The sequence below is a fragment of the Equus przewalskii genome, chromosome 30 (assembly GCF_037783145.1).
Source record: "Equus przewalskii isolate Varuska chromosome 30, EquPr2, whole genome shotgun sequence".
In the NCBI taxonomy this organism is placed as follows: Eukaryota; Metazoa; Chordata; class Mammalia; order Perissodactyla; family Equidae; genus Equus; species Equus przewalskii.
In genome coordinates, this window is record NC_091860.1 from 15,492,046 (window position 1) to 15,519,872 (window position 27,827).

A 27,827-nucleotide genomic window follows, 5' to 3' on the forward strand; every position below is an offset into this window, starting at 1 on the left:
GTAATGCATGGAGAAGCAAACAGGTGAGGAGAAGGGCGGTAGGGGCACACAGTGAAACTTTGTATCCTAGCCAGTGCAGGAGGTCAGAATAATCCCTCCACTGTGTAAAGAATGTTTTCTGATTATCAGAATAGTTTTACTTTTTCCAACCTCACAAAGTTTTCCATGTGCCGGGTGTGGCAACGCCCTCCCACATTCTTCTATCTACGAGGGCACATTTCAGCCCGGTTGGCCATCTCCATTGTATTTAATGATGCAAGCTGAAGCTCTGCAGCTTTTCAGGGAGTAACTAACTCACCTGCTGAACAAGCTTCACCTGCTGAGATGGTAGAAAAAAAAAATCTATTTGAAAGGAGGGAATGTAAATTAATTCCGGACACCTGAAGAGCTTGAGGTCAGCACCTTGGTATTCATTTAATTATGCCATTTTAACAATTTCTCAAAAAAAAATTCCTAGCCACTTTGGAATTGCAGGCAGATTAGATATTCTGAACTTTGCTCTTTTCCCCCTCTTAATGTACAAAGTTGGAAAACACTTAAGTTCCTACATTTATCACAAAAGAACCAGTTCTAGAGAAAGTCAGGATTTGGGGTCAGCTTTATAGGTGTCTTTCCCAGATTTTTCACCGAATTAGTGAGAAAAAACAGCAAGTGTCAGAGGACCGGGCAGTAAACTAGAAATTTTAACAACTTAATTTGTGCTTTCAAGAAATTGGTTTTCAAGTGCTTAAATTTCATTTTCCTAAAATAGGAATCATAGTATCAGTCTATCTTCAAAAGTAGTTTGGGGTAAAAATACAATTAATTTTAAACTTATTTCCAAATATTCCTGTTTCTACAGAGGCATTTTTATATCAGTGGAAGGGAGGACAAAATAATTCTTGGTCAGAAAACACCTAAAGTTTTGACAAGCTAAGATCACAATGCTATTATCTTCAGTAACAATAACAAGATACATGTTACCACTGAGCTCCAAGTAAGTGCAAGGTATTTTGAATATATTTCCATTAGTCTTCACAGATACCCTCCACAGTAAGTATAATTATCCCCCAAAGAGAAAACTGGAACTTTAGCACTAAGCAACCTGCCTATGGAAAATTTCAGTAAATGGAACATCCAGGCTTTGAACTGATGCCAAGGCTTATACTTTGAAACTTCCCTAAAGCAGGGACTCTGTTTCATAATTAAAAAGACCATCATCATATGCTTGCTCCTAACCATTATTTTCTATTTTAAATAATACGACCAATTTGACCGTTATATTGAATAAGCTCACTATATCCTAATAATCAAAGGACCTTCCAATTTCTATAAACAGGGATGCCGGTTTCACGACCAGATATTTCATCACTAACATGTCAACTCTTAAAACACTGAAGTGCACTATGCAAATAGCAATACCACTTAAATGTTCTCTATGTGTAAATTAGACATTTAGATCTCAGAGCTATGCTTGTTTAGACAGTCATATAATGGATATACAATGAGAGATACTTTTTCTTTACAAGCAAATATTATTTTCTCCCTTAAATGAGTTTCCCAAAAAATAAAAACAAGTGAGTTAACTACAGTATAATAATGGAAAAATGCTGCACATTACCCAACGATGAATCAATATGACAAGGAAATGCTGTTTCCTAACTGGAAAGCCACTGCTTCTGAATGTGGTTTTGTTTTCTCAGCTCTGGCTACAGAGTTTTTAGGATACTGCTATTGATACGGCAGACTCCTCCTCAAAGGAGTCTCCTCTGGTTTTGACACCTATGACCTAGCTGTGACTGTCTCCTCTGGGTATCCAGAAAATCCTCTGGTCTGGTTCCTCGATCCTCTGTGAACTTTGCCACCCATGAGGTCATCTCCCAGCTCTTCTAAGTCAGGTGGTGGAGTATGCAAATATGCAAGATTCGAAATACACATTTGACCACTGAAATGTGCTTAAAAGTTCCAAATTCTTGGTTGTGAACTTGGTGGAGGAATCCTTCCACCTCCCCCACAAGGCGACCCCCATTCCTAGAGACACAATTCCCTGGAACACAAAATCTTTCATGGGTAGAGTAACCACACATCGGGGTTGACCCAGGATTGCCCTGATTTATGCCTGTTGTCCTGGCATAATAATTAATACCTCTCCTTTCCCCTCTCAAGTGTTCCTGTTTGGGCAATAATTTCAATATTACCCTATCGGGGCAGTAAACTATACATATATTGATACACAAAGAAAGCAAGTCCATATACACAACAACCTTAGTCACTGCAGGTGGCCACTGAAGTAACCATCCTATTCCCCAACTAGGCAGTGGTGTGAAATGATAAGACCAGTGAGTGTGGAAAGGAAAGTACAACCAGACCCAAGCATCGCCAACCCTTTGACAGACTGTTCACAACTGTGCCTGTGTCACTCAACTGCAAAGACATAAAGAAGATTTCAAGACAAAATAACTTTGGATTGTATAAATGTTGAGATTTGGCTTTAGGAGAAAAGTTCAAAGCATTTCTTTCATTACCTGCATGTCTTATCTGTTAAAATGTCGATCATTGCACTTTGCACAGAACACTAAACACTGCTGTCCTTTGAAAAATGAGAATTTTTAAAATCCATTACCATAAAGATATGTGAAAGCAAAATGATGCAGTCACCTCTGTAAAAATCTTGGTGAATTGCTCAGCTGTTGTTACCAATGACATTTGTTCGAGCGCACTTCAAAGGACTTGTTTTTAAAGCTAAATATTCTAGAATTTAACTGCGCTATAAAATATGTCAAATTCCAGTCACCGAAGTTGAAGTTCTTGCCTTAATATTTCCCCTACAAAATTCAGGAAGTTTAAGGTGAAGTTATAAATATATGTAGAAACCAGGAGGGCCAAACACATTCTGGCAACTAAGAAATACTTTATGACACTCTATATGTTAAATGTTGAATATTTATAAAATCCAAAAAATCATCTATTCATATTATAAACAAAATGTATTCACTACAAACAGTGGTTTTGATTATTTGGTTGCTTTTATTTAAATTTCTGTGATGATAGAACACACTTCACCATTTCTAATCAGAGCATGAGATATGCCACTGTTCATAATTTTAGTGAAATTTCACTGAGTTCATCAGTTAGAGTAATATTTTTAAATTATGACAAAGCTTTCTCTTGCATATTTAATCACAGTATCATATTGGCAGGAGAAAAAGAATTTCATGTGGCAGCTGAGGAAAATTCTGCAGGATCATGGAAATTAAAATATTTATGAATCCTCCAGTTGAGAAGTAAATCAGTTGTCTATTATCTAAGACAAAAGTCTTTATGGGAATGAATGGAGAATGTTCCATTCAATAACATATATTAGATTTTAATGTGATTATACTATATAAACACTGTTACTATTTATTGAGAAACCACAAGCATCTTTTCTCCACTAAACATACATGTATTTCTTTCTCGCCCTCAGGAAGTATTTTCGTATTCAACAATTTTCTTTCAGAATAGAAAGACATCCAGAGACAGTATCACAGTAAAACTTAGATGCCTTGCACTGGATTCTTGGTTTAAATTTCTTTCATTTGAATATTGTACCAACTTCGTCAAACTGTCACAACTTATATCAGCAATTTTAATGCTCTAAAAAGTCCTACAATTAAACGAACTTTTTCCCACAGAATTTTCTAAACTGTTTCGATTTGAACATAGACCTGTCCATCCTGGCACCCTTTTTGGAATACAACACACACAGTCTTTTTCTACAGGCTATGATTGGAAATTACACACATATCTTTTCAAAATTTTATTGTGGGAAAACATACATAGCATAAAATTAACCTTTTTATCCAGGTTTAAGTGTAGAGTGTCATTAAGTACACTCACACAGCCGTACACCCAGCACCATCATGCACCTCCAGAACTTTCTCATCTTCCCAAAGTAACTCCATACCGATTAAACACTAACTTTCCACGTTTGCCTCCCCCTCTCTCCTGGCAACCACCATTCTGCTTTCTGTTTCTATGAATTTGGCTCCTCTAGGTAGCTTATATAAGTAGAATTACACATATTTGTCCTTTTGTGACTGGCTTATTTCACTTAGCATAACGTCTTCCAGGTTCATCCACGTCGCAGCATGTGTCTGAAAATTAGGTATACTTTATATGTCAATTACTCAGCTCGCCAACGTATGCCTTTAGATATGTTTGGCACATGTTATATTTTAATCATTTATTAGTAATATTTAAAAAATATATTGCATATGTATTTTATTATTAAAAGTCTCTATTTTATACATGCAGTATTTGTCCTTCTGTGACTGTCTTCACTTAGCATAACGATTCCTCCTATATGAAGTATCTAAAATACTCAAATTCACAGAAGCAGAGAATAGAACAGTGGTTGCCAGGGGCTTCAGAACAGAGAAATGAGGACCTGTTGTTCAATGGGTATAAAATTTCAGTTATGCCAGATGAATCAGTTCTAGATACCCACTGTACCGCCTAGCGCCTGTAGTCAACAACACCATACTGTGCTTTCTTTTTCAAATGTTTTGCAGTACTTCTATTTAACGGTTTTGTAGAAATACAGCCTTTCATGAAATATTTTGAGAAGGAAGAGACAGAAAGAAGAAAGAGCATGGGAAAAAAAGCTCACTTGTCTGCTCCACTAGCAACGTGCAGCAGGACCATTTTTTACATTCCTTTAAGTGATATATTTGAAGCTGAAAGTGCGGTCACAGGGGAGGCCTTTGCCTTGCATCTCCCACACCGATCTTGACGACGGAGCCTTTTAGGGTCGACGTGGTGAAGTTTTACGGGGCAGGTGGAGCTAGTCTGTTTAAAACTAGGACAGGCGCTACCCTCCGCTCAACAAGGTTATAAGACTTCTGCGAAGTTCTGCAAAACCGCTTGAAGTTAACCTCGTTAGTGCCCCGTACCCTCCCCACGTAGGCACTTTCCCATCGGATGCTGCAGTCGTTGCAGCGACGACAACCGCGTTGCTGCTGTAAGAACTGCCCTGGGCCCTGCCCACCTGCGGGGCTGCTCCGGGCTCCCTGGCCCTCCGCCGGGCCACCTCCTCGCCCTTCCACCTGCTGTTCCCAGCGCGCCCGCACCGCGGTCTGGGCCTCGCCTCCTCCTTGGACTGCGGCCCTGGGGGTGCCTTCCCTGCCGACCCCGCTCCGGCCTCGGGGCCTCTGCTCGCCGCCGCGGTCTCGGCCTTTCCAGAAAGGTTGGGGCGCGGCGGCGGCCCCGGGCGACTACCTGGCGACAGCGCGCGGGCGCCGCTCCGGGGCTGCCCTGCGCAGGGGGACGCTGAGCCGCATCCGGGGCCAGGGCTGGCAGGGGGTGGAGTTGCGGGCCCCGCGCAGCACCAAGCGCCGCCCCAGCGAGGACCGCAGCGAAATGTCACGGAGCGGTGTCACCTCTATGGTCACGTCGCGGAGGCTGGGGCTCGCCGCCCTGAGTTGTGCCTGCTGGTAGTAGTCGAAGTACTCAGCAGTCTCCAGCTGCCCATAGCCGGGAAAGAGGAGGAGGCCGGTCCCACCAGGGAAGAGGACCACGAGGAGGAAACGGAGCCTGGGAGAAGCCCCCGCCCGCGGCGCCCTTGCCCTTGGCAGCCTGCGGGTAGGGGGACCCGTCTGGGTAGGGGGCACAAGCCACCCGCCCAGCACCCCTCCCCCAGGGCAGCCATAAGCGCAGACCCACCAGGTTAAGAGGGTAAATCTCGTGTTGTGTTCTTACTACAAAAAAGGGGAACACAGGAAAACATTTGGAGGTGAAGGATGTGTTGATGGTTTCACAGGTGTATGCAAATGTCCAAACTCATCAAATTGTATCCGTTAATTACATGCAGTTTTTGTATATGAATTATACCTTAATGAAACTGTTAAAAATCTCGTTTGATCTTATAGTAATGCTCGTGGCGATTAGTAAGTAGTGGGAGTTTTTGCTTCTATTCAGAATTCTCTGACGAGTTTGCCTTTTCTTAAGTCTACATTTTTATATGCCATCTGTTTTCTCTCTCAGCTGTCTTTTCATTTCTGAAGCCTGTTTGGAGAACAGTGATTCTCAAACTTTAATATTCAGAGGAATCACCTGCGACATTGTTACAATGCAACTTTTTACAGCCCAGTTCTGGAAGACTGGGCTGTGGCCTGAGGTTCTGAGGCAGAGCGAGGTCCCAGGCAACGCTGATGCTGCTGGTACACAAAGTGCGCTCTAGTAGCAAAACTCTAGCAAAACCCACTTCCCCTTTATAATTAACTGCTTCTGGAAAGGCACTGACCAAGAGACTCAGTCAAATACGTTTGTTAAAATAGTATCCAAAAGCAAGAGGAATTTGCTAACCAAACAACGCCTGAATGAGCGTGTCTTTTGGGAAAAACGCATGGACTATGGCATACTAACTGATGATGTTCATGAGTTAACATTTACTAAGTCTCCAGAATATGGTAAGTACTTCTGGTGCTATTCAAACTGGATATATGATGTAAACCAGCCTAGAGATCCCAAAGTAGGATAAAAAGAAGATATGAAAGCATTTTTCTTGTGCTTCATGAAGCTGGGAATTCGATTTATAAGAAAAGTTTGTATTACAAATGCAAATTTGTAAAATATAAATTTAAAAGTATATGTAAAATCTTTCAACATGGTTTTAAATTTCAAAGGGAAGCCTCTCTTATTTTGTAATAATGTACATATGGATATATGCATAAATATATTAAATACTTTGGTGCAGAAAATAGTGTAATGGTGCATCAATTCTAATAATTCAATTGCTATATAATTTCCACAAAGCAAAAATGCTTATACAAATATTTATATGAAATATTCATGTTGGACTCAAAATATGTGTATATATATTCATCATAATACATAAGTATTTTGTAATATGTACTATGGCTACATTTTTATGTCGTATATCCTACATCGAGTTGATCTCAATCAAGTGAACATGCTAGGTTTTCTTTGGTCAAGTGAGGTAGCGTTATTTGGAAAACTTAACAGACTAAGAAGTAAACACTATTTGTTGATAAGCACCAACACCTGTGCCTGCATTCACACAAAGGAATGGCAGAATGGTATCAAAATATATTCTACTGAAAAGATGCCATATACGTAATCAATGAAACTTCAATAAAGGAAGGGAAATGGGAAAATATGTCAAAAATCAAATGCTAAAATATCTACTAATACTCCAATTTGATTAAGAAAACCAATTAATAGAAGAACATAGAGAACCCATCACCATAGGAAAAGAGAGAGAAAAGAAGCTGTTTCAATATGAACAATTGAATAGACAGGAAATATATTTACTTTCAGTTATTGAAATTGAGACTAATGCCAATCTTTAGAAAGGTGAATTTATCCAAAACAAATGAACCACATGATCTGTAAAAACTTTAAATAGAGCACAGAAAGGAATCTGACACTCATATTAGAGAAAATGTATTGTTCTCAAGTGTTTTGTTGTTCTTGTTGAAAGAAAAAGGAGAGCTGAAAGAAAAACTCTATCGAAATCATATTGGTAAGTAGATTATTTTGTTTACATCTAATGTTTAAAGGTAGGTGTTTGAGGAATTAATGGAATTGCTATTTACAAACAGATGGAGGATTTCTCTCTTGCTTCCCCATCTCCCCTTTCCTATATCCTTCTCCATTGCTCTTTATAAAATCTTTACTTGCCCGTCAACAGAAGCATATCATACAAAGAGCTTTTCATTAAAAAGGTGGTATTTATCTTGTTGCAATATTTTTCTCTTGCTCAACAAAATACTTCACTAAAATAAAACACTGCAGCAAAATAAATGTCAAGTTTTTAATAATTTAAAAGAACCACTTGTTTGCGCTATAGGAATTGGATTCATTTAGTTGGAATTCATCATTTCTAAAGAGACACTATCTTAGTTGCTAAGTTACCTCATCTGGGAACCATCATGTGGGTTGTAAATTAAATTACATTTCCTCTTAAATATGACTAGGCTGGAATAGTAATGGGATTTCTTGTCATTACTCCTATCAAACACTCTCCATAAAAGGCCTGAAAGGAAGATGTTGGGCCTTTTTTTTACCCAGTCATGAGGACCAACGGTGGCTGACATGCAGCCCTCTGCCTCTTTATCCCTTCCCCACAGCTTCCTACATAACTGGTCAGAATGGAAAAAGCTTTATATTTAATAAAAGTTAGCAATTCATAATGTCTCCAAAGGGAAAAGTACAGAGAAGTTCCCACTCCCACCCATTTTCCTCTTTAAGACGCATGTACACGCACACACACACACTAATCACAATTATGCATTTGTTGAACAAATAGAGAGGTTTTACAGTGTTAGCAACAAGCACTAAAACATTAAATTACCATAGAGATTGCCACAAGGAACAGAGCTAATAGCTTCAGAAAGAGAACGCACATTCATCTTCTTTCATCCGTATTAACTTTACCTTGATCAAAACAAAGACTATTTTCAATCCAACTACAGTCGTGAATGTGAGCATGTGAAAGAGTAAACTATGAACTCACGTACAGCAGGTCACTGGGTCTTCATCACTCTCATCAGAGCAGTCCTGCCGAGAGTCACAGACCGACTCTTGGGCGATGCACTGGCCACTGGCACAAGTGAATTCAGCTGCAGAGCAAAGCTTTCTGGATGGAGCCTGTGCACAGGCATAGACCCAGAGCTGATCGAGCCCAATAAAGCCTTTCTGGCTCAAAAGAGCCCCTTCAAAAATAACCTTTAGGATAAAAAAAGAACAATGTATGAGTTCATAATCTCTTTTAAAATACAAAAAAAGGATAACAGAGATTAAATAATTATTGAGAAAAAAGTCTGTTTAAAGAGCAAGCACAATTGATAAAACGTTCCCATTTGAGAAGCCTGACCCGCATGCATAAGACTAATGGGCACGTTAGATCCACTGGGGCCTCTGAGAAACCACCCACGATCAGACGAAATACAGCATCCCACTTAAGCATTGACAATATCCTTGACTGCAAACTTGTTACTTGGTCATCATCTTAACAGCTCTCTTTCTTTAATATTGAAGGAAAACAATAAGTATTGTCACTACTTGTATAACAAGAGCTAGAAGTGCGTCTGGTTTTTTAATTACTGAAATTAGTAAGGAATGCATGAAAGGAAATATCAGGCAAATAGTAAGGGATAAAATAGAAAATTTAAAAGAATAAATATAAAACTCTATCAATATTCATAAAAGAAGAATTTCTCTAACAACCAAAGAAGTGCTCATTAAAGGAAATAAATCTCGTTTTCTCCAATCAAATTGCTAGCTTTTCTGCAGGTCTATATTTTTAGCAAGTGAAACAATCATACCTTGCAAATCTAAGATAATGTTAAAGTGTTAATATTTCTTGAGGTTCTACCACGAGTAATGGTAAGTTAACACCAAAAGTGAAGGAAAGGTATAAATATCTGACTATAGTAAAAACTAATTCTCTGCCATCCAATATGATAGTCACTGGCTACATAGGGCTATTTCAACTTAAGTTAATTAAAATAAAATTAAAATTCATTTCCTCAGCCCTACTAGTCACATTTCAAGTGTTCAATAGCCATGTGTGGCTATTGGCTACCATATTGGAGGGCTTAGATACAGAAAATTTCTATCAGCACAGAAAGTTCTATTAAACAGTGGTAAACTAAATGTTGTTAATGTATAAATAAGATAGGAATGAAGACCGACTCCTTTTAGTTTCTTCCAGCTTAAAGCTCCTGAATAGATTTTCTTCTTTGTAAAAACATGAGGGCTATATATTTGTTTGTTTGTTAAGAATTACTTAAGATCAAGTGTCAGTTTGCAAATATATTTAACAATTTAGTCTAGAAAATAACATTAAATTTAAATCATATCTAATAATAAGAAAACTTTGCATGCTACTCTACACTTTCCCCATAATGAATATTATAGCAAAAGTATGTAAAAATTATTGGATCTACAGCTGTATATTTTCATAACAGCAAGAGATCAGATATGCAGAAATGATACCAGTTTGGGTTTCAGAAACTGAGTTTAAACTTAGATCTCAAAGTCTGCCATTATTGAAAAGCTAATTAATGTGCAATTGGAAACCTAGAATGACTCCCAAATTATTTTCTTTATATTTTACTTTATTTTATCTTTGAGTTAAATAAGAAAACTTTAATATTCAGTTTATGTAAAAAGTACAAAACTCTAATCGTTTCGTACCTCTTTCAGAAATTATAAAGAGAAATATCAGCTTAGAAAAACCAAAATAGTGTCAAAATGTTAACTCAATAGGCTATCACATAAACCTCGACATTGCTAAAATTGCTACAAAAATACTGTGGTTCAGAAATACCAACCATGACAGTAAATGGGATTCTAAAAGTCTGCATGGTTACAGTTCAGCATCATTTGAGTTCCCTTTTAATACCAAGAAAAATGTATAAATACAGAATTAGCATAAAGGAATGAAATTAGTTTCAAAAGCCACACATATAATGTCTCATTATTTTACTCACACTCCAGTATAAATATATTTATACACTCTATATACAGCACAAAATGAATGGAAACTTAAAATACTTCACTTCAAAATTAAAATTCTAATTAACAATAAATAATACCAGCTATTTAAATATTGATCCCACTGGCATTACTATATCTTTCGATATTGCCATGATATTAGAAAAGAAGGAGGTCATAGGCAAAGATTTAATATGAAATTTAAAAAAATGTTATCAGATACATATTTTCTACACAATCTCAACTCTACGTACAACACAAAATAACAAAATCGCAAATTAATTTTTTGAAGAGACAGCATGTCCACTGAGCATATGTATGTTTCAGATGTATCTCTGTATAGACAGAGTTATCCATGTGTTACAAAGATGTGAACTATTACATTCAAAATATTTGCGTATATTCTACTGATTTTCAAAACTGCTTTATTATTTATCTGCTTCTCAGTGCAATTTGCTTCCCTGGTCACACTGCATGGTGCTGGAGGTGCCAGGCAGGGAGCCCATGGAGAATGAGGAAGCTTTAAACAAGAGTATTCACACTCCAGCGCCTCTGCTCAGGGGAAATTTGGCCTGAGAAGGGCTAGGTATGATGAAAACAAGTCAGTAACTGCTCTCCCTAAATATACAAGTCTACATTCCTAATTTAAATGCTAATTTAAGCTTAGCAACGGGTGATAAATTCACTACTGCAAAGCTAAAAATTAAATTTATGATAAAAAAAATTTGCTTTCCCCTTTTATACCTTAAATGTCTTCAGTCCTTCTGGTATTAGCACATCTGCTTTCACCCATTTTCTGTGAGTTGATGTGTTGTATGTCCAAAATATTTCTTCTTCCTTTGATTCGACGAAAAAGACATTACTGATTCCTCAAATTCTCCTCTCGTACTTACCTACTCTCTTAATTACATTTTAGTAGAGTTTGCCTTACCTATATGATACGAAGTGCTAGGGAATCTAAAGAGTTGGTGAAAACCTATAGAACACTTTTTAAAGGAAAAATAAGGAAATGGGGGCAGGGATGAATAGGTGGCACACAGAGGATTTTTAGCGCAGGGAAAATGCTCTGTATGATACTATGATGGTGAATACATGTCATTATATGTGTCCAAACCAATAGAGTGCACAATACCAAGAGGGAACCCTCGTGTAAACTATGGACTTTGGGTGATAATGATGATTCAATGTAGGTTCATTTGTTGTAACAAATGTACCATTCTGGTGGGGGATGTTGACAACGGGGAGGCTGTGCCTGTGTAGGGGCAGGGGGTGTATTGGGAAATCTCTTAATTTTGCTGTGAACCCAAAATTGCTCTATAAATATAAAGTCTTTTTTAAAAAATAAAGAAATAAAGCATGTCTTTGTAGTAAAGCTGCTTATTTTTTGTGATGGACAGTAACAATGGAGCAAAAATTTGAACGGAATCTTAAAGTACTGTATTTCAAAAATAAAATTCTAAATAGCAATTTATAATACCAGCTATTTAAATGTTGATTCCACTGACATTACTACATTTTGCAATATTGCCATGATATTAGAAAAGAAAGAAATGACAGGCAAATGTTTAATACAAAAGTAAAAAAAAAAAATGTTAGATATATTTTTCTGCACAATCTCAACTTATATATTTTTTCTATGAGAGATTTCATTCCAAGTTCCAAACAACCAAACAATACAGTTATGTTCGAGAGATTATATTTCTTTTTGACTCTCTGGTCATTCTATCAAAGACCTTTTTACATTTACCAGAGCACACCATGTCATGCATCTCTATAATGACCATTTTCCAGGTTGCAAAGTACATGCAAAATTATGTTACTATACGCAGTGAGGTAAGATACTAATAAAGTCTGTAATGCGCTCCAAATTTCTGCCTACCGTATTGGGCTTTATGATTTGTGCCTACGGCTGTATGTTCTGAAATAATCCTATATTTCTTTAGATTTTATCAAACATTCAAGTTAATTTAACATTTACCTGGTAAACATAGACCAGATTGTTCATAGTATTTACCCATAGGATGCATTAATTTATCCTGTATCAACATAGTGAAAACGCAGAGGATGGCATAAATATGTCTCAGGTTGAACTCTGAGACTGTCTCTGTGCCCTCCTTCTACTGCAAGATAGAAACAGCACTGGAAGGTGACATCTAGTTGTAATTCAAATGACACATGACACTCAGACTTTTTCAGACTCTCCTTACTAAGCATTTATTTCCTCACTTAGTTTCACTTTTTTCATTTACGCCAAGATTTTCTAAAAATGAATTTTCAATTTAGTCCTTTAATCTCTGTTTTCTACTCCAAATTACCAAGTCTTAAATATTCAGACGATAGTCTAAATCCATTAAAATGCATTTCTTCTCATTATTTATTCATATCAACTGTTAAGACTTTAGCAAGACACTGAAACATACATGGTAGACATATTTTCAGCTTCCAGGTCACATCAGGATGAACTGGAGTTATAAAAAGTTGAGACAAGCAACTAATTTTTCTTTCAGTAATTTCCTAAGCCACTTGAGTTATTTAGCAACGAAACACTTAGATCCTCCACAGATTCTTTTGGTGACACTGCATGGCAAGTTGCATTCATCATGTCCTCTCATTTTCATTTTATGAAAATAATTTAGAGCAGTTGTGTTCATTTTTTACAATGACTAATTGATTCCTCTCTGTTCTACCTGAAGAAGAATGCATTTACATTCTTTTGAAAAGTGAGTGGAGTTCTTTCTAAACTTAAATGGCTTTTCATATACTAAGTTAACGGTATATTGTGTATGAAATCCAGATTTTTCTACTACATTTTCCTGTCTGACAATACAAGCAATGAAAAAGAAAACTAATTTATCCCGACTAAATGAAATCAGCTTTTATTTTATTTCTGTCCTTGCTCTCAGACTCTTATCTAGTTACTTTCAGCAGATGTCAATGTAAAAAAGAAACTCTCAGCTCAGAAAAGCCTTTCAAGTGACACTCTATTTTCTATTATCTTAAAATCGATCAATCAATAAACATTCTAAAAATGTCTTTGCTCCCCCAGACCAGGATCAATAATGTCATTTTACCTTTCGAGAAAAATATTTATCACTAGATCTCTTGGACATCTCAGCTTATCTTTCACTTTTCCAGTGAAGAAATGAAAGGTACCAAATTCAAGGTTTTTTGTTTTTTTGTTTTGTTTTTTTTTAACTACTTTAGATTACATGTGGGGATAGGACCATGTACTTTGTTAAAGACCTTCTTTCAAAGAAAGCTTATAGTGGCTTTAAAAACTGTATCATACAAGAAAAGATACTTTCTAAGACATTTTCTTTTCCGCCCCAGTTTGCATTCTTCCTATTTGTTAGCAAGAATTTAGAAAATATGTTAACAGTACCGCAAGCTGGGCACCCCACTCTCCTTGGCTCACTGATACGGAAACTCTCCTCAGGATAAAAGACAGGATTGTTGCTATGATTATTACCTTATAGATGATGGACAGAGATCTAATCTCAAGAGTAGTAAATGGCACAAACTAGAATTGCTACTTTTTATTTAACAACTTGCCTCTCTCCTGTGTTTTCTATTTCCCAAGTTCTAATGTTCTCTGAAAATAAAGAAAATGACCGTTGGTGTTCTCACGAGATACTTCTTGGTTTACCTGCACACATTCTAATGATTGTTTTCTTTATCTATTCATGGAAGATGTAAATTATTCTTTTCATCAAGAGCTAATTTTTTAAATGATGAGTCCTTTTTCAGTTTGTGATAAAACATCAATGTGTGACTTAAGTGTACTTTGATGCAGATTTTATGTTGGTGTTGAACATGTTACAGGTGTAGATGTACATGTTACCTGTATAGCAAACAGAGGATCAGAAGAGATAAGATATTGACCTACAGAATACTGAATAAACTGACTCAAACATTAGTTAACACTTTCTAAGACGTACACCCAATTGCTTCTGACTAACACACTAGATCAGTTCTCCATGATTAACTTCTTTTCTTATAATGTCAGAGATGGAATCTTGATATCTCTATTCTTATTATGTGATGTGGTATCTGAAGCCGATTTCTTTCACTCTTTTCTTGTACAGTCCCAAAGCCACCATAAAAATGATATTTCTTATTTTTAATAATTCATAATTCCATTCTACATATATTAAAACTTTGAAAATCCATCACTGATGTTCAGGGCAGATTAAATACTGCTCAGGATTAGAAGATATACGATACAAATTTTTACTTAAATTTAGCATAATAACTCATTCAACTTTTAATGAATATTAATAAATTATCTTTCACACAAAAACTACTATCTTAGGATCATATATTTTTAAAGCATCTTTAACTATAATATAAACTCAATAAAATTTTCCAGAATTTTTTTCACTATGTCTTTGTTGAAGGAAATTGGAAATTATAGAAGGTTGCAAATTGCATGGAGGCTCATTAGGCTTGGTTTACTTGGCACAGGTGACAATAACTGAAAGATTGTTGAAGCATGAACGGTAACATATCTGGATAAAGTTTAACCTAATTTTTTTCTTCTTTGGTAAAATTTCCCCCATATGTCTGGAGTACTGCAGAAAGGGCAGGGAGATGTTTTCACCCATTCACTCACCCCACACCTTACCAAATTGAATGAAATATATCGAAAAGATTCTAGGGCTGTGGGCTGCCAAATACTGCTGCAAAAATATCACAAAAATATAACCTAGTTACAGAATGCTAGAAATTATGTCTCATCCATGTAGCAAATGTACTAGGCCAACCAATGAGAATTCTTATGCAACTTTATGCCTTAGGACTCTGTGAATGTTCTGGAAAAGAAGTAGCAGAAAGAAGGCTGGACATGATGAAAATAACACAAAAGGAAAAGGGAGAAGTTGTGTGATAGAACTAGGAAGAATCAGAGACAATTTCTCTTGGATTTTCAAATATCTTGGTAATAAGCATTCTGATACTTGAGGATTAATTATGGTGGCACTTCAAACTTGAGAAGGAAACAGAGCACAAGAAAGTGCTATTAACAGGTAGTTAGTGGCACTTGATAAGCACAGGCAATAAACTTTTTTGAAAAATGAATCTGGCTGATGTCATGTGGAAGTTTCAACTGGGCTTATTCAAAGCATCCTGAGCCAAAGGAAACTGATTTGGAGGCATTTACTGTCTTCCTTTTCCCAGTGTCAGAATTCCTGCAATCATTGTCAAATGTTCCCCATTTCTAGAACGCCTGCTGTTTACCCATATGATTTCTTTACTCCGATCTAAAAATAAATTCTTCTTCACAACAGAAATTCTCAAAGCATCTGAGGTATTTTCCCACTTGCAAAAGACTGTTTTCAGTTAAAGTTAGGTAAAAAAGGCATGGATTTGTTTTATTCACTAGCATTACAATTACAACTACAACTTTCACTCTACCCGGTGAGTCATTTTCTTTTTCATTCAAAAGACTCATCTGTCTGTATTTAATCAGGAATTACCAGTCTTTAAATTTGTATCTACTGGTACCAGAACAAGTAATGGACTTCCATCATATTTATAGCCTTAATGATATATAGATCTAAAATTCAAAACACATCACATCAGAACTTCAATACAGAGTGAATAATACAGAATCCCAGATATTTCATTTTTTATCAGACCTATAGTTTCTTTAATATATTTCCATGAATTTTAACAACTTTATGAAATAATCCTCTGCAAATTATCACAGTAACTTTTTCACATGACAATATCTTTGAAACTGGCTCCTAAATATTTCCTTTTAAAAAGAATACCAAATAAAGTCAAGTCAAAGAATATCTAAAGCCTACACACAACTGAGAAATAGAAACACAAGTTGCCGACAACAGAAATTTCATTTATTGAGTGAATTTGAAATAAATGCAAATTTCTTCTCACCTTATTATTATATAGTCCTACTCTCAGAACACTGTTTTCCATGGAGTAATAGAATTGAAGATGGCAGCTCTTGCCCACGCAGTGATACACAGAGCTATTTAGATAAGCCCTGTTGTCTGAGTGGTTAAGAGTAGAAGCATGCTGAGCCCCCACCCATATATAGGAACCTGAAAAACAAAGGAAAAGGAAGCAATTTAGAAAAAAATTAGCTGCTTTCTGTTTGAACAAAATTATTGTATTTCTGGAGTTTTCAAAATTGGGTTTGAACATAAATATTTTATTTAAAAAAATATGGTGTTTTAAAATGATCACATCAACTACAAATTATGGGTTTTCATTTCCATATGTGATTTCTGAAATGCATCAACATCTCTTCCTAATTCTTGAAATAGCACTTTGGTAATACTCCCAATATGAAAATTCATTATTCTTATCAAAAGAAATCTACTGATATAAAAATCTCTATGCCACCAAATTCTTATTTTCTTTTAAATGCCACAATACAATCTTTCTTTAATCATTAATTTCTCATCTTTCTTCCCAAAATTCTTTTCTCTTTTGATTATTTCTTTTACTTTTCACAAAAAACCCTTTATAGCTTAAGGGAATATAATTTAAACTGCCTTTTTTATAACCAAACTACATAGAAGTATCAGATATCTGGGGTCTTATTAAACTACACCTGTGGATTTTGTAATACATATTGTCAATCAATGTTTCCCATCTGATTCTTAAAACCAATTTGATAGTTCTTGAACTCAATGACATAGAAAATGCAGAGCTACAAAGATATTTCTATGATTTTACTACTTCAGTTTTCAAAAATAAAGTCTTTCATATGTTTTATTTCTTTGTAAGATAGTAAATATTCCTGAAGCTTCTGAAAACTTTGAATTTAAACTAAATGAAATTCTTATTTACTAGAAATGATAGACTTTAATCAAAATAGCACAGTAAGTTAATACTTTGCCTCTGACCTATATTTAAGAAAATGATGAACAAAATGAAAACACATTTTTACAAAAGCAGAGACAGATCAAAAGCAAGATAAAACATCTCGAAAAACGATGATATGCCAAGTAATGAGGAGGGCTGGAACCCACAGAACTTTTGGACTTTAGGACCTAAAGCAGCCTGGGGTAGCTTGAATTTTGATTAATTTAAATGTTGCAAAAAGCTGAAGGAACAGGGTCAAATCTTCTCAATGAAGTCAAAGACTAGGCCTGGGGAACCGTGCTCATAAACTGAGGTAGGAACTATTCCTACCCTCACTGCCTTGGGCTACGGCTAAGTGACAGGGTGTAGAAAACTCCAAGAGTTACCATGAAGTATGAACCCCTAAACTAGTATCATTACTCAGATAAGGTCTTGGGGAGCTAAATAATACTATGACAAAAGCACTGAATGAGGAGGTAGGAACAAAGAAAAAGAGCAGGAAAGAATGGAGGGGAGTGGAGAAAGAAAGCAAACTTCATTGAGGAAGAGCCTGCAAAATTTCTGGTTTCTGGACTAGTATACAAGGAGCTAGGAAGTTGCTAGTCCTGTGCTCTCAACAAGAAAGTAAATGAACAAACAGAGAATCAATAACTCTTCTTACATCCATGAGAAAAGTGAGATTATGGTGCAAACCACTGCCCCAAGAATTAGTGAGGCAGGCAGATACAGATAATTGCAACTCATCAGAGTAGAAACCCAAGTGCACAAATTTCTATGGTAGCCAGTATTGGGGCAGAAAAACCTAATGAATTGCTGGAGGCATAATGTGGAGAAATTTGAGAGTTGAAAACACCACGGGAGCCCATTTTAAGGAGGATCCCACACTTTTGTGAGTTTGACTTCCAGGAACCCTACCAGGTTCTCCCAGTGAAGATGAGAGAAAAATCTTCTTGTGCCTGCAGCTGAGGGATTGAATAAAGTCATTTTTAAATATACCAGGATTATTCTGTTATTCTTAACAAGGCTTCCACTCAAGAGAAACTATTTTACTACTGCCTAACTCACTGGCATTTGACCAGAGCCTAACCAACCTGGCAGAAGTGAAATATCACCTCCAGCAGGACCTAGCCTTCCACATAGGAGGAGGAATATGCCCAGATCTGCCTGCTCTAGCCTTCCTGTCTCACCTAAGGTCAGGAGGAAGCACCTGTGAAGGTCGTGGAGCAGAGGTAAAATCTCACTAGAAGACATAAACCTATTCATAGGAGTAGAGAATGCTTCACCTCCCCTCACAACCTCCCATCACACCAAAAGGGGTCCTGTATAATAAACAAAGGAATATTACTGAAAGAACTGCAAGTCGCAGATCGTATCTAAGAAGACATCGCTAGGAAAATCCGAAGACAACAGCTAAGACAAAAACAAGAACACTAGAAGAAATTTTAGCCTCGGATATCTATAGCTAGAGACAACAGTAAACAGAGTCTAAACTCTAGCTGATAAACATAAAAGCTCATACGATAGACCTTTTTACTTTAATTCCTTTTACATGGTACACCATGCCTGGCATTTAACAAAAAATCACAAGGCATACTGAAAGGCAAAAAAACATAGTTTGAAGAGAAAGAGCGAACATCACAAGATATGACAAGGATGTTGGAATTATCAGATTTGGAATTGAAAAAATCTATGATTAATAAGAGCTCTAATGGAAAAAGTACAAAACATGCAAAAAAGATAACGTAGGAAGGGATATGGTGATTCTAAAAAAGAATCAAAAAGAAACGCTAGAGATGAAAAAAGACTGTAATGAAATGAAGATGGCCTTCAATGGGGTCATTAGTAGACTTGACATGGCTGAGGAATGAATCTCTGAGCTTGGGAATACATCGATAGAAACTTCAAAACTGAAAAGCAAAAAGAAAAAACAATGAAAAAAAAGGAATAGTATACCCAAGAACTGTTGGACAAGTACAAAACGCGTAACATATGCATAACGGGAATATGAGAAGGAAAAGAAAGAGAAGCAACACTTGAAGCAATAACGACTGAGAATTTTCCCCAAATTAACAACAGACATCAAACCAGAGATCTAGGAAGCTCAGAAAAGGTCCAGCAGGATAAATGTCAAAAAAACCCACACCTAAGCATATCATATTCAAACTGAAGGAAATCAAAGACAAAGAGAAAATCTTAAAAGAAGCCAGAGGAAAAAAATTCTACATACACTGAACAATGATAAGAATTAAATCGGACTTCTGTTTAGAAACCATGCATGCAAGAAGACCATGGGGTAACATATTGGAAGACAAAGAAAACGCCTAGACCTCTGCCTCCAGCAAAATTATCCTTCAAAAATGAAGGAGCAATAAAGACTTTGTCAAATAAAACTTGAGGAAATTAGTTGCCAATAGACCTGCTCTGCAAGTAATGTTAAAAACAATTCTTCAGAGAGAAGAAAAATGATATAGGTTAGAAACTCAGATTCACATAAAGAAAGGAAGAGTATTAGAGAAAGAAAAAATAAAGGTCAAATAAAATCTTTTATTTTTAATATTCTTAATTAATCTAAAAGATAACCGTTTGTTCAAAATAGTAACAGCCGCAATGTATTTGATGATTACAGTTTATGTATAAATGAGATGAATGACAACAATGATACAAGGAAGAGGAGGGTGGAATTAGGAATATTTTATTTTATTTTATTTATTTATTTGTTTTTTTATTTCTTGTTTTTAAAGATTGGCACCTGGGCTAACAACTGTTGCCAATCTTTTGGGTTTTTTTTCTGCTTTATCTCCCCAACCCTGCCCTGTACATAGTTATATATCTTAGTTGCAGGTCCTTCTAGTTGAGGGATGTGGGACGCCACCTCAACGTGGCCTGACGAGCAGCGCCATGTCCGCACCCAGGATCGGAACCCTGGGCCACCACAGCAGAGCATGCGAACTTAACCACTCAGCCACGGAGCCGGCCCCAAGAATACTTTATTGTTACAAGATACTTGTACTATGTGAAGAAGTATGGAGTTATTTGAAAATGGACTTGGATTAGTTGTAAATGTATTTTGCAAACTCTAGAACAAGCACAAAAAATGTAAAAAAGTAAGTATAATTGATATATTAAGAAAGGAGACAAAAAGGAATCACATAAGATGCTCAATTAAAACTACAAAGGCATTACAGGAGTGGGAGACAAAAAATAGGAACAAAGAACAAGAGTAAGAAATAGAAAACAGTAACACAGGGCTGCCATATATATATATTTAATAGGAACTTGAGAAGACAAGAATAGAGGGACTGAAAGAGAATTACTTGAAAAGATAACACATAATTTTTACCAGTGATGAAATATACACACTCTGAGCATTGAAAAAAATTAGATAAAACTATATTCGCACCTGCACTCATCATAGTGAAATTTTTGAACTTTAAAGATAAAGAAACATTTTCAAAATCTGCGTAAAATTGAAAAACAATTAGAAGAGTTCAGGCTTCCCAATGATGACAATAGATATTAGGAAATATAGAAAGGCTGTCACCATGTACTCAGAAATGAAATAAACAGACTTTCATTCTAACATTATATGACCAGATAGAGTATTGTTTTGGAGTGCGGCCAGTTTAAAAATATTTTAAGTTTATTAATACTAAGCAAGTTTATCTCCACAGATCTTTTCTAAATAAAAGAACAATTAATTAAAAAGTGAATCTTTGCAAGAAGAAAAAGGAATCAAGGGCATGAAATAAAAGAAATAGTGATGAGTAAAGAAAATGATAGAGATAAAAGATTAAAAACCAAAGACCTTAACAGATGCCTCAGCAAAGAAAATATACAGATGACAGAGAAGCATATGAAAACGTGCTCCATAGCATTTGTCATCAGGGAAATGGAAACTAAAGCAACAATGAGATCCCACTATGCACCAGTTAGAATAGCCAAAATCCAGAACACTGACACCACCAAATGCAGCAGAGGAGGTGGAGCAACCAGATCTCTCACTCATCGTTAATGGGAATGCAAAATGGTACAGCCACTTTGGAAGGCAGTTTGGTTTCTTACAAAACTAAACCTATTCTTACTATATGATCCAGCAATCAAGCTCCTTGGTATTTACCCAAAAGAGCTGAAAACTTATGTCCACAAAAAAACCTGCACATGGATGTTTATAGCAATTTTATTCATTAACTTGGAAGAAACCAAGATGCCCTTCAGTAGGCGAATAAACTGTATGACATCCAGACAATGGAATAGTATTCATGCTAAAAAAAATGAATTGTCAAGCCATGAAAAGACATGGAGAAACCTTAAATGCATATTACTAAGTGAAAGAAGCCTCCATACCACGTGATTCCAACTATATGACATTTTGGGAAAGGCAAAACTATGGAGACCATAAAATCTACATGGAAGCAGAAAAAAACAGCTATTAGTTTCTGATGTAATAAAATTTTAAATTACAAATTTAAAAAAAGACTAACAATACTCCCCTCAAAAAAAGAGGAAGAAAAAAGCAATGGAGATAAATGTAAACAGAAAACACAAATTTAATGTCAGAATGAGAGGAGGAAACTCACTGACAATATTGCACTGACAAGGACAGCTAGTAGGCTTGTGAAAAGCCTTTTAATACTTTCCCTTTTTATTCCCACAAAATCTATTATCTCCTGATGATAAGAAAATAATAACATTTATGAAGTTAAAATAGTTAACCTAGTATAATTCTTCCTTTCCACTGGTAATAACATGCTTTTTTTTTTCACCTCAATACCTATGGCATAATATAGTTTCAATAAAATATACTTAGTATGTTCATCAAGACCCCTGACTAAATGTCTTCATACTGGTTACAAGAAATCACACTTCTGAAAATGATAGATAAAAAATATTATTGTTTAATTTCCTACCTTCATCATCACCGTTTTGATCCTGCTGAGGCACAGATTCTAACGGAGGAACTCCTCTTGCTTTCGTGCGCATCCAAGAAATTTGCCCAGCGGATGCTTCTGATGCCCAGTCACACATGTCAAAATCAAATCCACAGGCCTGACACACTAGAGAAAAGAGAAAAAGATCTTGGTGGATTATCACAGTCTACTAGGGTGGCTGCTTAACCGTGGTTATATGTTGTAACCAAGGCTTGAACACACAGACACATATACTAACACGTATCTGGAAATTTTGATTCAATAAACTTACAGTATACCAGCAACTCTATTTTTCAAAAGTTCTTCAGTTGATCCATATGGGCATCCTTCCCAAATAAGAACCATTGTCATAAAAAAACAAAAAGATGGGGGCCGGCCCCGTGGTGGGTAGCCCAGGGTCATGGATTCAGATCCGGGACGTGGACCTACACCACTCATCAGCCATGATGTGCCAGTGATCCACATATAACGTGGAGGAATACTGGCACAGATGTTAGCTCAGGGCTAATCTTCCTTGGGAAAACGAAAGCAAAAGGAGGTTTCCACTTTGTCTTATATCACTACTTCAGTTGTAATTTTTTAAATGGCATAATATCTGACCTTACTTACTTTATGGAATTAAGTTACTTAGTTTAAATCATTTACTATTCATAATCATATTGAAATTTTATATAACATATGTGTATATAATTCCAAGATGGTCTTTAATGGAACTACTTTATAAAACATCACTTTGACATATTTAATATCTTTCACTTTTTGAATAAATCATAGACTTCTAATGACACTTGAGCTAAAACTAGGACATAAATGTCAACAAAGGTTGGCAAGTGAGTATCCCCATGAATGATCTGAGTCTCACGAATGGACTACACACCAACAAGTTGGGCATCTCATTTAACACTCACACCTCAATCCTTCATCTGTAGAATCAAATCTGCAGAGACTTGTATCTGGATGGCATAACTCCTGCTCAGTAGTCGATGCTTCTTGACATGGTAAAATTTCATCTGTTAAATTTAAAGATTGGCAAGAAGTGAGACGCGGATATTTCTTAAAATGTGTTTCTTAAAATGTTAACATTTGTTTTACAAAATACTCTTCACCCAGTTCCTCTCTATGGTGGCATCTACCCTTAGGCAATCCCATCACATACACACAGAAAGACAGAGACAAAGAGAGAAAATAAAATAACCATTCCAATGCTTCTGGATTTTAACCAGATCTCTATGGTGACCGCCAGGCCTTGTTACCACAGAAGTAAGGAACTAAGAGCCTATTAATAGCAGGATAATTGTACATGTGTCAAATATAATGTATGGTCTTCTCTTTAACTGGAAGCTGGATCTGCCCTGGAACCGCTTCCCCTATGCCCTCTCAAATGGTGTCCATTTTTCCCCCACAGCCCTTCCAACACAGGACTTGAAGGTGGACTAGGTGTCCTTCCTGCCGCCCTTGCCACTTCCAGATAATTCTCACTCTCACCTTCCCAATACCCGAGCTTTGAATTTCTTGACATGGAATGATACCCTTGCTTTGCCAGCTTGTTGCAGTCACCTATAGACATTGGTGCACTAACCCTCAATCCTTGAAGATTTTAGCTCTTGGTTCACTGTTATTCTCTGTCATTTCAATATTTATTTTCATCTTTCCTCTTAATTTGATTTTCTTTTCTTCTCCATGATTGTGAAGGAGAATCGCTGATGAAGAAACAACCTCCACCACCACCCCTCTGAGAATTATCATTACAAATGATACCGTTTCCTTTATCTTAACTATGAGTGGCCCACTCCCCAGCCACCATCCCTATCTTTCCATTCCAACTATTATGTCAACTTGAACAATTTTTTGATAGCACCAGGCACTATGAGCTAATGGTACTACAGTTTTCCAATTCCTTTCATTCTCTACTTTGTCCTCATGTCCTTTCTTACAGATGTTAGACAAGGAGTCATCCCTGGCCTTTCGCATGCTTGCCTATACTCTCAGGGCAAAAGATCTGGTAAGTACAACTGTCCACGTAGTGTCAGTGGGTGACAATTAGCTTTTTGGATTACAATGTAAGTGCCTGACATTAAAGTTTTTGATTGCCAAGGCATGCATTTCAAAGACATCCATCTCAAATAAACACATAGCAAATTAAACAACTGGATAAAGAGCCAGGCCATGCCACCATGAAGTTCCTCTTTTAGAAAGCTCTGGGTAACCTAGAAAACAGACTGTTTGAGTCACCCTGCTCTTCCCTTTCCATACTTTAATTCCTGCTCTTATGTTTTAAGCTCACCAATAAAGAGTGACTTCCTGAAACCCTAGGCACTCCCCTTTTCAATCCCAATAAAGGCAGAACCCCAAGCCTACACACTCTCTCTGTCTCTCTCCCCATGACACTGCTGTGTGGCCCTCTGGCTGTGCCATATAGCCTCCAGGACCTGTGAGCAATACACCTTCTTTTTCCAAAGTTCCCTGATGGTTGTTGCTGAGGTGTGTCTTGCAGTTATAACAAGAACCACAAGGGGCGGACCAGCCACTACATTGGCTCCAGTCAGGGAAATGTCGGTGGGGACTCCCACAAGTTCAGTCAGGCATGGCTCAGACACAGTGACACATTCTAGGAAATGCGTCCTTAGGCAATTTCGTCTTTGTAAGAACATTGTAGAGTGTATGCACACAAACCTAGATGGTATAGCTTACTACACACCTAGGCTATATGTACTAATCATATGGGACCATCATCATATATGAGGTTATTATGCAGTGCATTACTATAGTATGGGCCTGATGAGTGCCCAGAGCCTCCTAGCCATAACATCACTATAGATAGGCTCAGACCGATGCGAAACATCCACCTGCTCCAGCCTGCATCTGTGCAGCCAAACATGAGTGAAGAAGAGTCCACCACCACGCTGACAGATAGGACTTTATGTTCGTGACTACTCACTTCAACGCATCGTGGCCATCCCACTACATTTTCCTAATTCTTTTGTTTTCCTCCATTCCTAGACAACTATTCAAAGCCCTTTACTGCCTCCTTAAACTTCCCCTCATCCATCCCCATCATCGTTCTCAACTAATCGTCTTGCTTCACATTTCATTGGGAAAAAAAGAGCAATCACAAGGAAACCTCACAAGTCCTGCCACCAGGCTACCCGCACCACTGCCCACATGCCTTTCCTCCTGTAACTGTGAGTCAACCAGCCATGCTCCTCTCTGGGCCCACTCATTTCATTTTTTCAGAAAATGCATCTCCTCTTGCCTATTTAAGGAATCATTCCAGCAATTTCCTCCTCTCTTTTACATCAGCATGTTTTCTTTCCCTCTAGTACACAAAGGAGCCAAAATCTCACCCATTTTAAGAAAACCTCCAGACCCTACAACTCATTCCAACTAACTTCTCTAAGTTCTGCCTATTCTCACTGACCCCACACCAATTCTTCTCCCCTCCTTCTCTCTTGAACCTGTTCCAAAGGAGTTTTCCAAATTTTTTTAAGTAAACTTTGCATAACATAAAATTCACCATTTTAAAGTGTACGATTCAATGGCTTTTCTACCTTCACAATGCTGTGCAATTATTACCACTATTTAATTCCAAAACATTTTCATCACTCCAAAATAAAACCCCATACCCATTAGCAGTCACTCCCCATTCTCTCCTTCCCTCATCCTCCAAGCCCCTGGCAACCATTAATCTGCTTTCAGTCTCAATGGATTTGCCCATTCTGGACATTTCATATAAATGGAATCATAATATATGTGGTCTTTTGTGTTTGACTTCTTCCACTTGGCGTAATGTTTTCAAGGTTCTTTCATGTTGTAGCGTGTATTTTTCTTTTTTTTTACTCTTACCACTCCACTGCATATGTCAAAGTTGACCTCTATATTGCTAAATCTAATATTTAATTTTTCCTCCCCAATATACCTGACATATCAGTAGTATTGGACATAGCTGGTCACTCCCTCTTTCTTGAAACGTTTTCTTCACTAGATTCTAGTACATAATTTTCTCCTAGTTTTCCTCTTAAATTACTAGCTGTTCATTCTCAGTCTCCTTTGCTGGTTTTCCCTCATCTCCTCAAAGTCACATGAAGTAACAACAGAGTGCCCCGGAGCTCAGTCCTTGCATCACTTCTCTACGCTCAGTCTTGTTAATACCACCTAGTCTCATGCCTTTGAAACACTTCCTAAATGCCAAAGACTCATAAAATTATATTTCAGGCCCAGACATTTCACTGAACTCCAATATAGATATCTTATTGCTGACTTGGCCCCTTCACTTGGATAATTAACACACATCTCAATAGAAATATGTCTAAAGCTCAACTTCTGATTTTCTCTGCCCAAACTTTCTCCTCCCATATTCTTTTCATTGCAGTTCATGAGAACTCTATCCTTTCAGATCAGGCAAGAAATTTGGAGTCATCCATGACTCATTTCTCGCTCTCACCAAACATACCATCCATCAGCAATCTTTGCTTTATCTATAAAACACATCCAGAATCTCACTGCATCCTACCACCTCCTCTACTACCAACTCTGGCTCAAGGGAACATCGTTCTTTCTGGATTATACCAATAACTTCTTATTTTGCCTCCCTGTTGCTGCCCTTGCCCCATTATGGTCTTTAAATACATGAGTCAGATGTCACCTCTACTCAAACCCTTCCATGGGTTTCCATGGTACACGAAGTAAATTAAAAAGTCCTTACCATGGTCTTCTTCATACAAACCAGGCTTACTCTTGCCTTGGGAACTTTGCATTGACAGTTCCTTCCAATATCCACAAGGTTTGCTCCCTCAACTCCTTGACTTTTTTGCTCAGAAAATATGTTCTCCACGTGACCATGCCTGATTACTGTATCTAAAACTTCACTTCATCCTCATCTGTGGCACTTTTTATCACAGTTTTCTGTCTTATTATTCCCCATAGCACATATCATCACTTTACAGAAAACATATTTTTAATTTATTTCCTTAGAGTCTTTCTCCCGCTAACTAAAATGTAAGTTCCACAAATGAAGGGATTACTGTTTGTTTTTTCACTGCTGTCTCCCCAATATCTAGAAAAATTCTTGGCACAACATAGGTGCTCAATAAACACTTGCTTAATGAATGAATGAATAAATGTCCTAGGAATAATTCAATAGAACCATTTAAAATATCATAGGCTCCATATAAATTGTTTACATTTTTACTCGGAATAAAATTGAAGCAATTGGTTATGAAAATGATTTACAAATAACATTTATAATCTGGTTTCTCATAATAGGAGCTTACAAATGATGAATATGCAAAACCTCTTAAATGTAAGATTCACTGAAAATAAAACTGCATGTGCAATTAAGGGAGGATGGGCAATAAATGAAGCTAAAATTGCACAATAATAATTCCCATGAAACAATTAAAACTGTAATTTTTGTAGATTCATATAATAGCCATAAATCTTCTGCCCCCTGGAGCTACACAATTAAATGATGGCCATAGTTCAATTAAGTCTTGTATATTATCTCCAATCTTTCACTATTTATACAAGGCAAAAAAATGCACAAAAGTACTGTAAATAAAAATAGTAAAATAGTCAAGTATAAATTGC

At 36.8% G+C, this 27,827-nt stretch overlaps 2 protein-coding genes across 2 annotated transcripts in view; one reads left to right on the forward strand and one right to left on the reverse strand.

Moving 5' to 3' along the window:
• Positions 1 to 27,827, reverse strand: part of MALRD1 (MAM and LDL receptor class A domain containing 1) — a 648,353-nt gene that overhangs the window by 566,866 nt on the left and 53,660 nt on the right. The window contains exons 6-10 of the mRNA XM_070600827.1: positions 23,150 to 23,251; positions 22,221 to 22,367; positions 16,378 to 16,544; positions 11,227 to 11,319; positions 8,502 to 8,709 (exon numbers count right to left, since the gene is read on the reverse strand). Of these exons, the coding sequence (XP_070456928.1) occupies positions 8,502 to 8,709; positions 11,227 to 11,319; positions 16,378 to 16,544; positions 22,221 to 22,367; positions 23,150 to 23,251 (717 nt within the window). The remainder of the gene's footprint in view (positions 1 to 8,501; positions 8,710 to 11,226; positions 11,320 to 16,377; positions 16,545 to 22,220; positions 22,368 to 23,149; positions 23,252 to 27,827) is intronic.
• LOC139080421 (uncharacterized) lies at positions 8 to 10,522 on the forward strand. Its single transcript, XM_070600828.1, has 3 exons — positions 8 to 23; positions 4,987 to 5,694; positions 6,004 to 10,522. Exons 1-2 carry the CDS (start codon positions 8 to 10, stop codon positions 5,688 to 5,690), a joined length of 720 nt encoding a protein of 239 aa, XP_070456929.1. The 3' UTR covers positions 5,691 to 5,694; positions 6,004 to 10,522.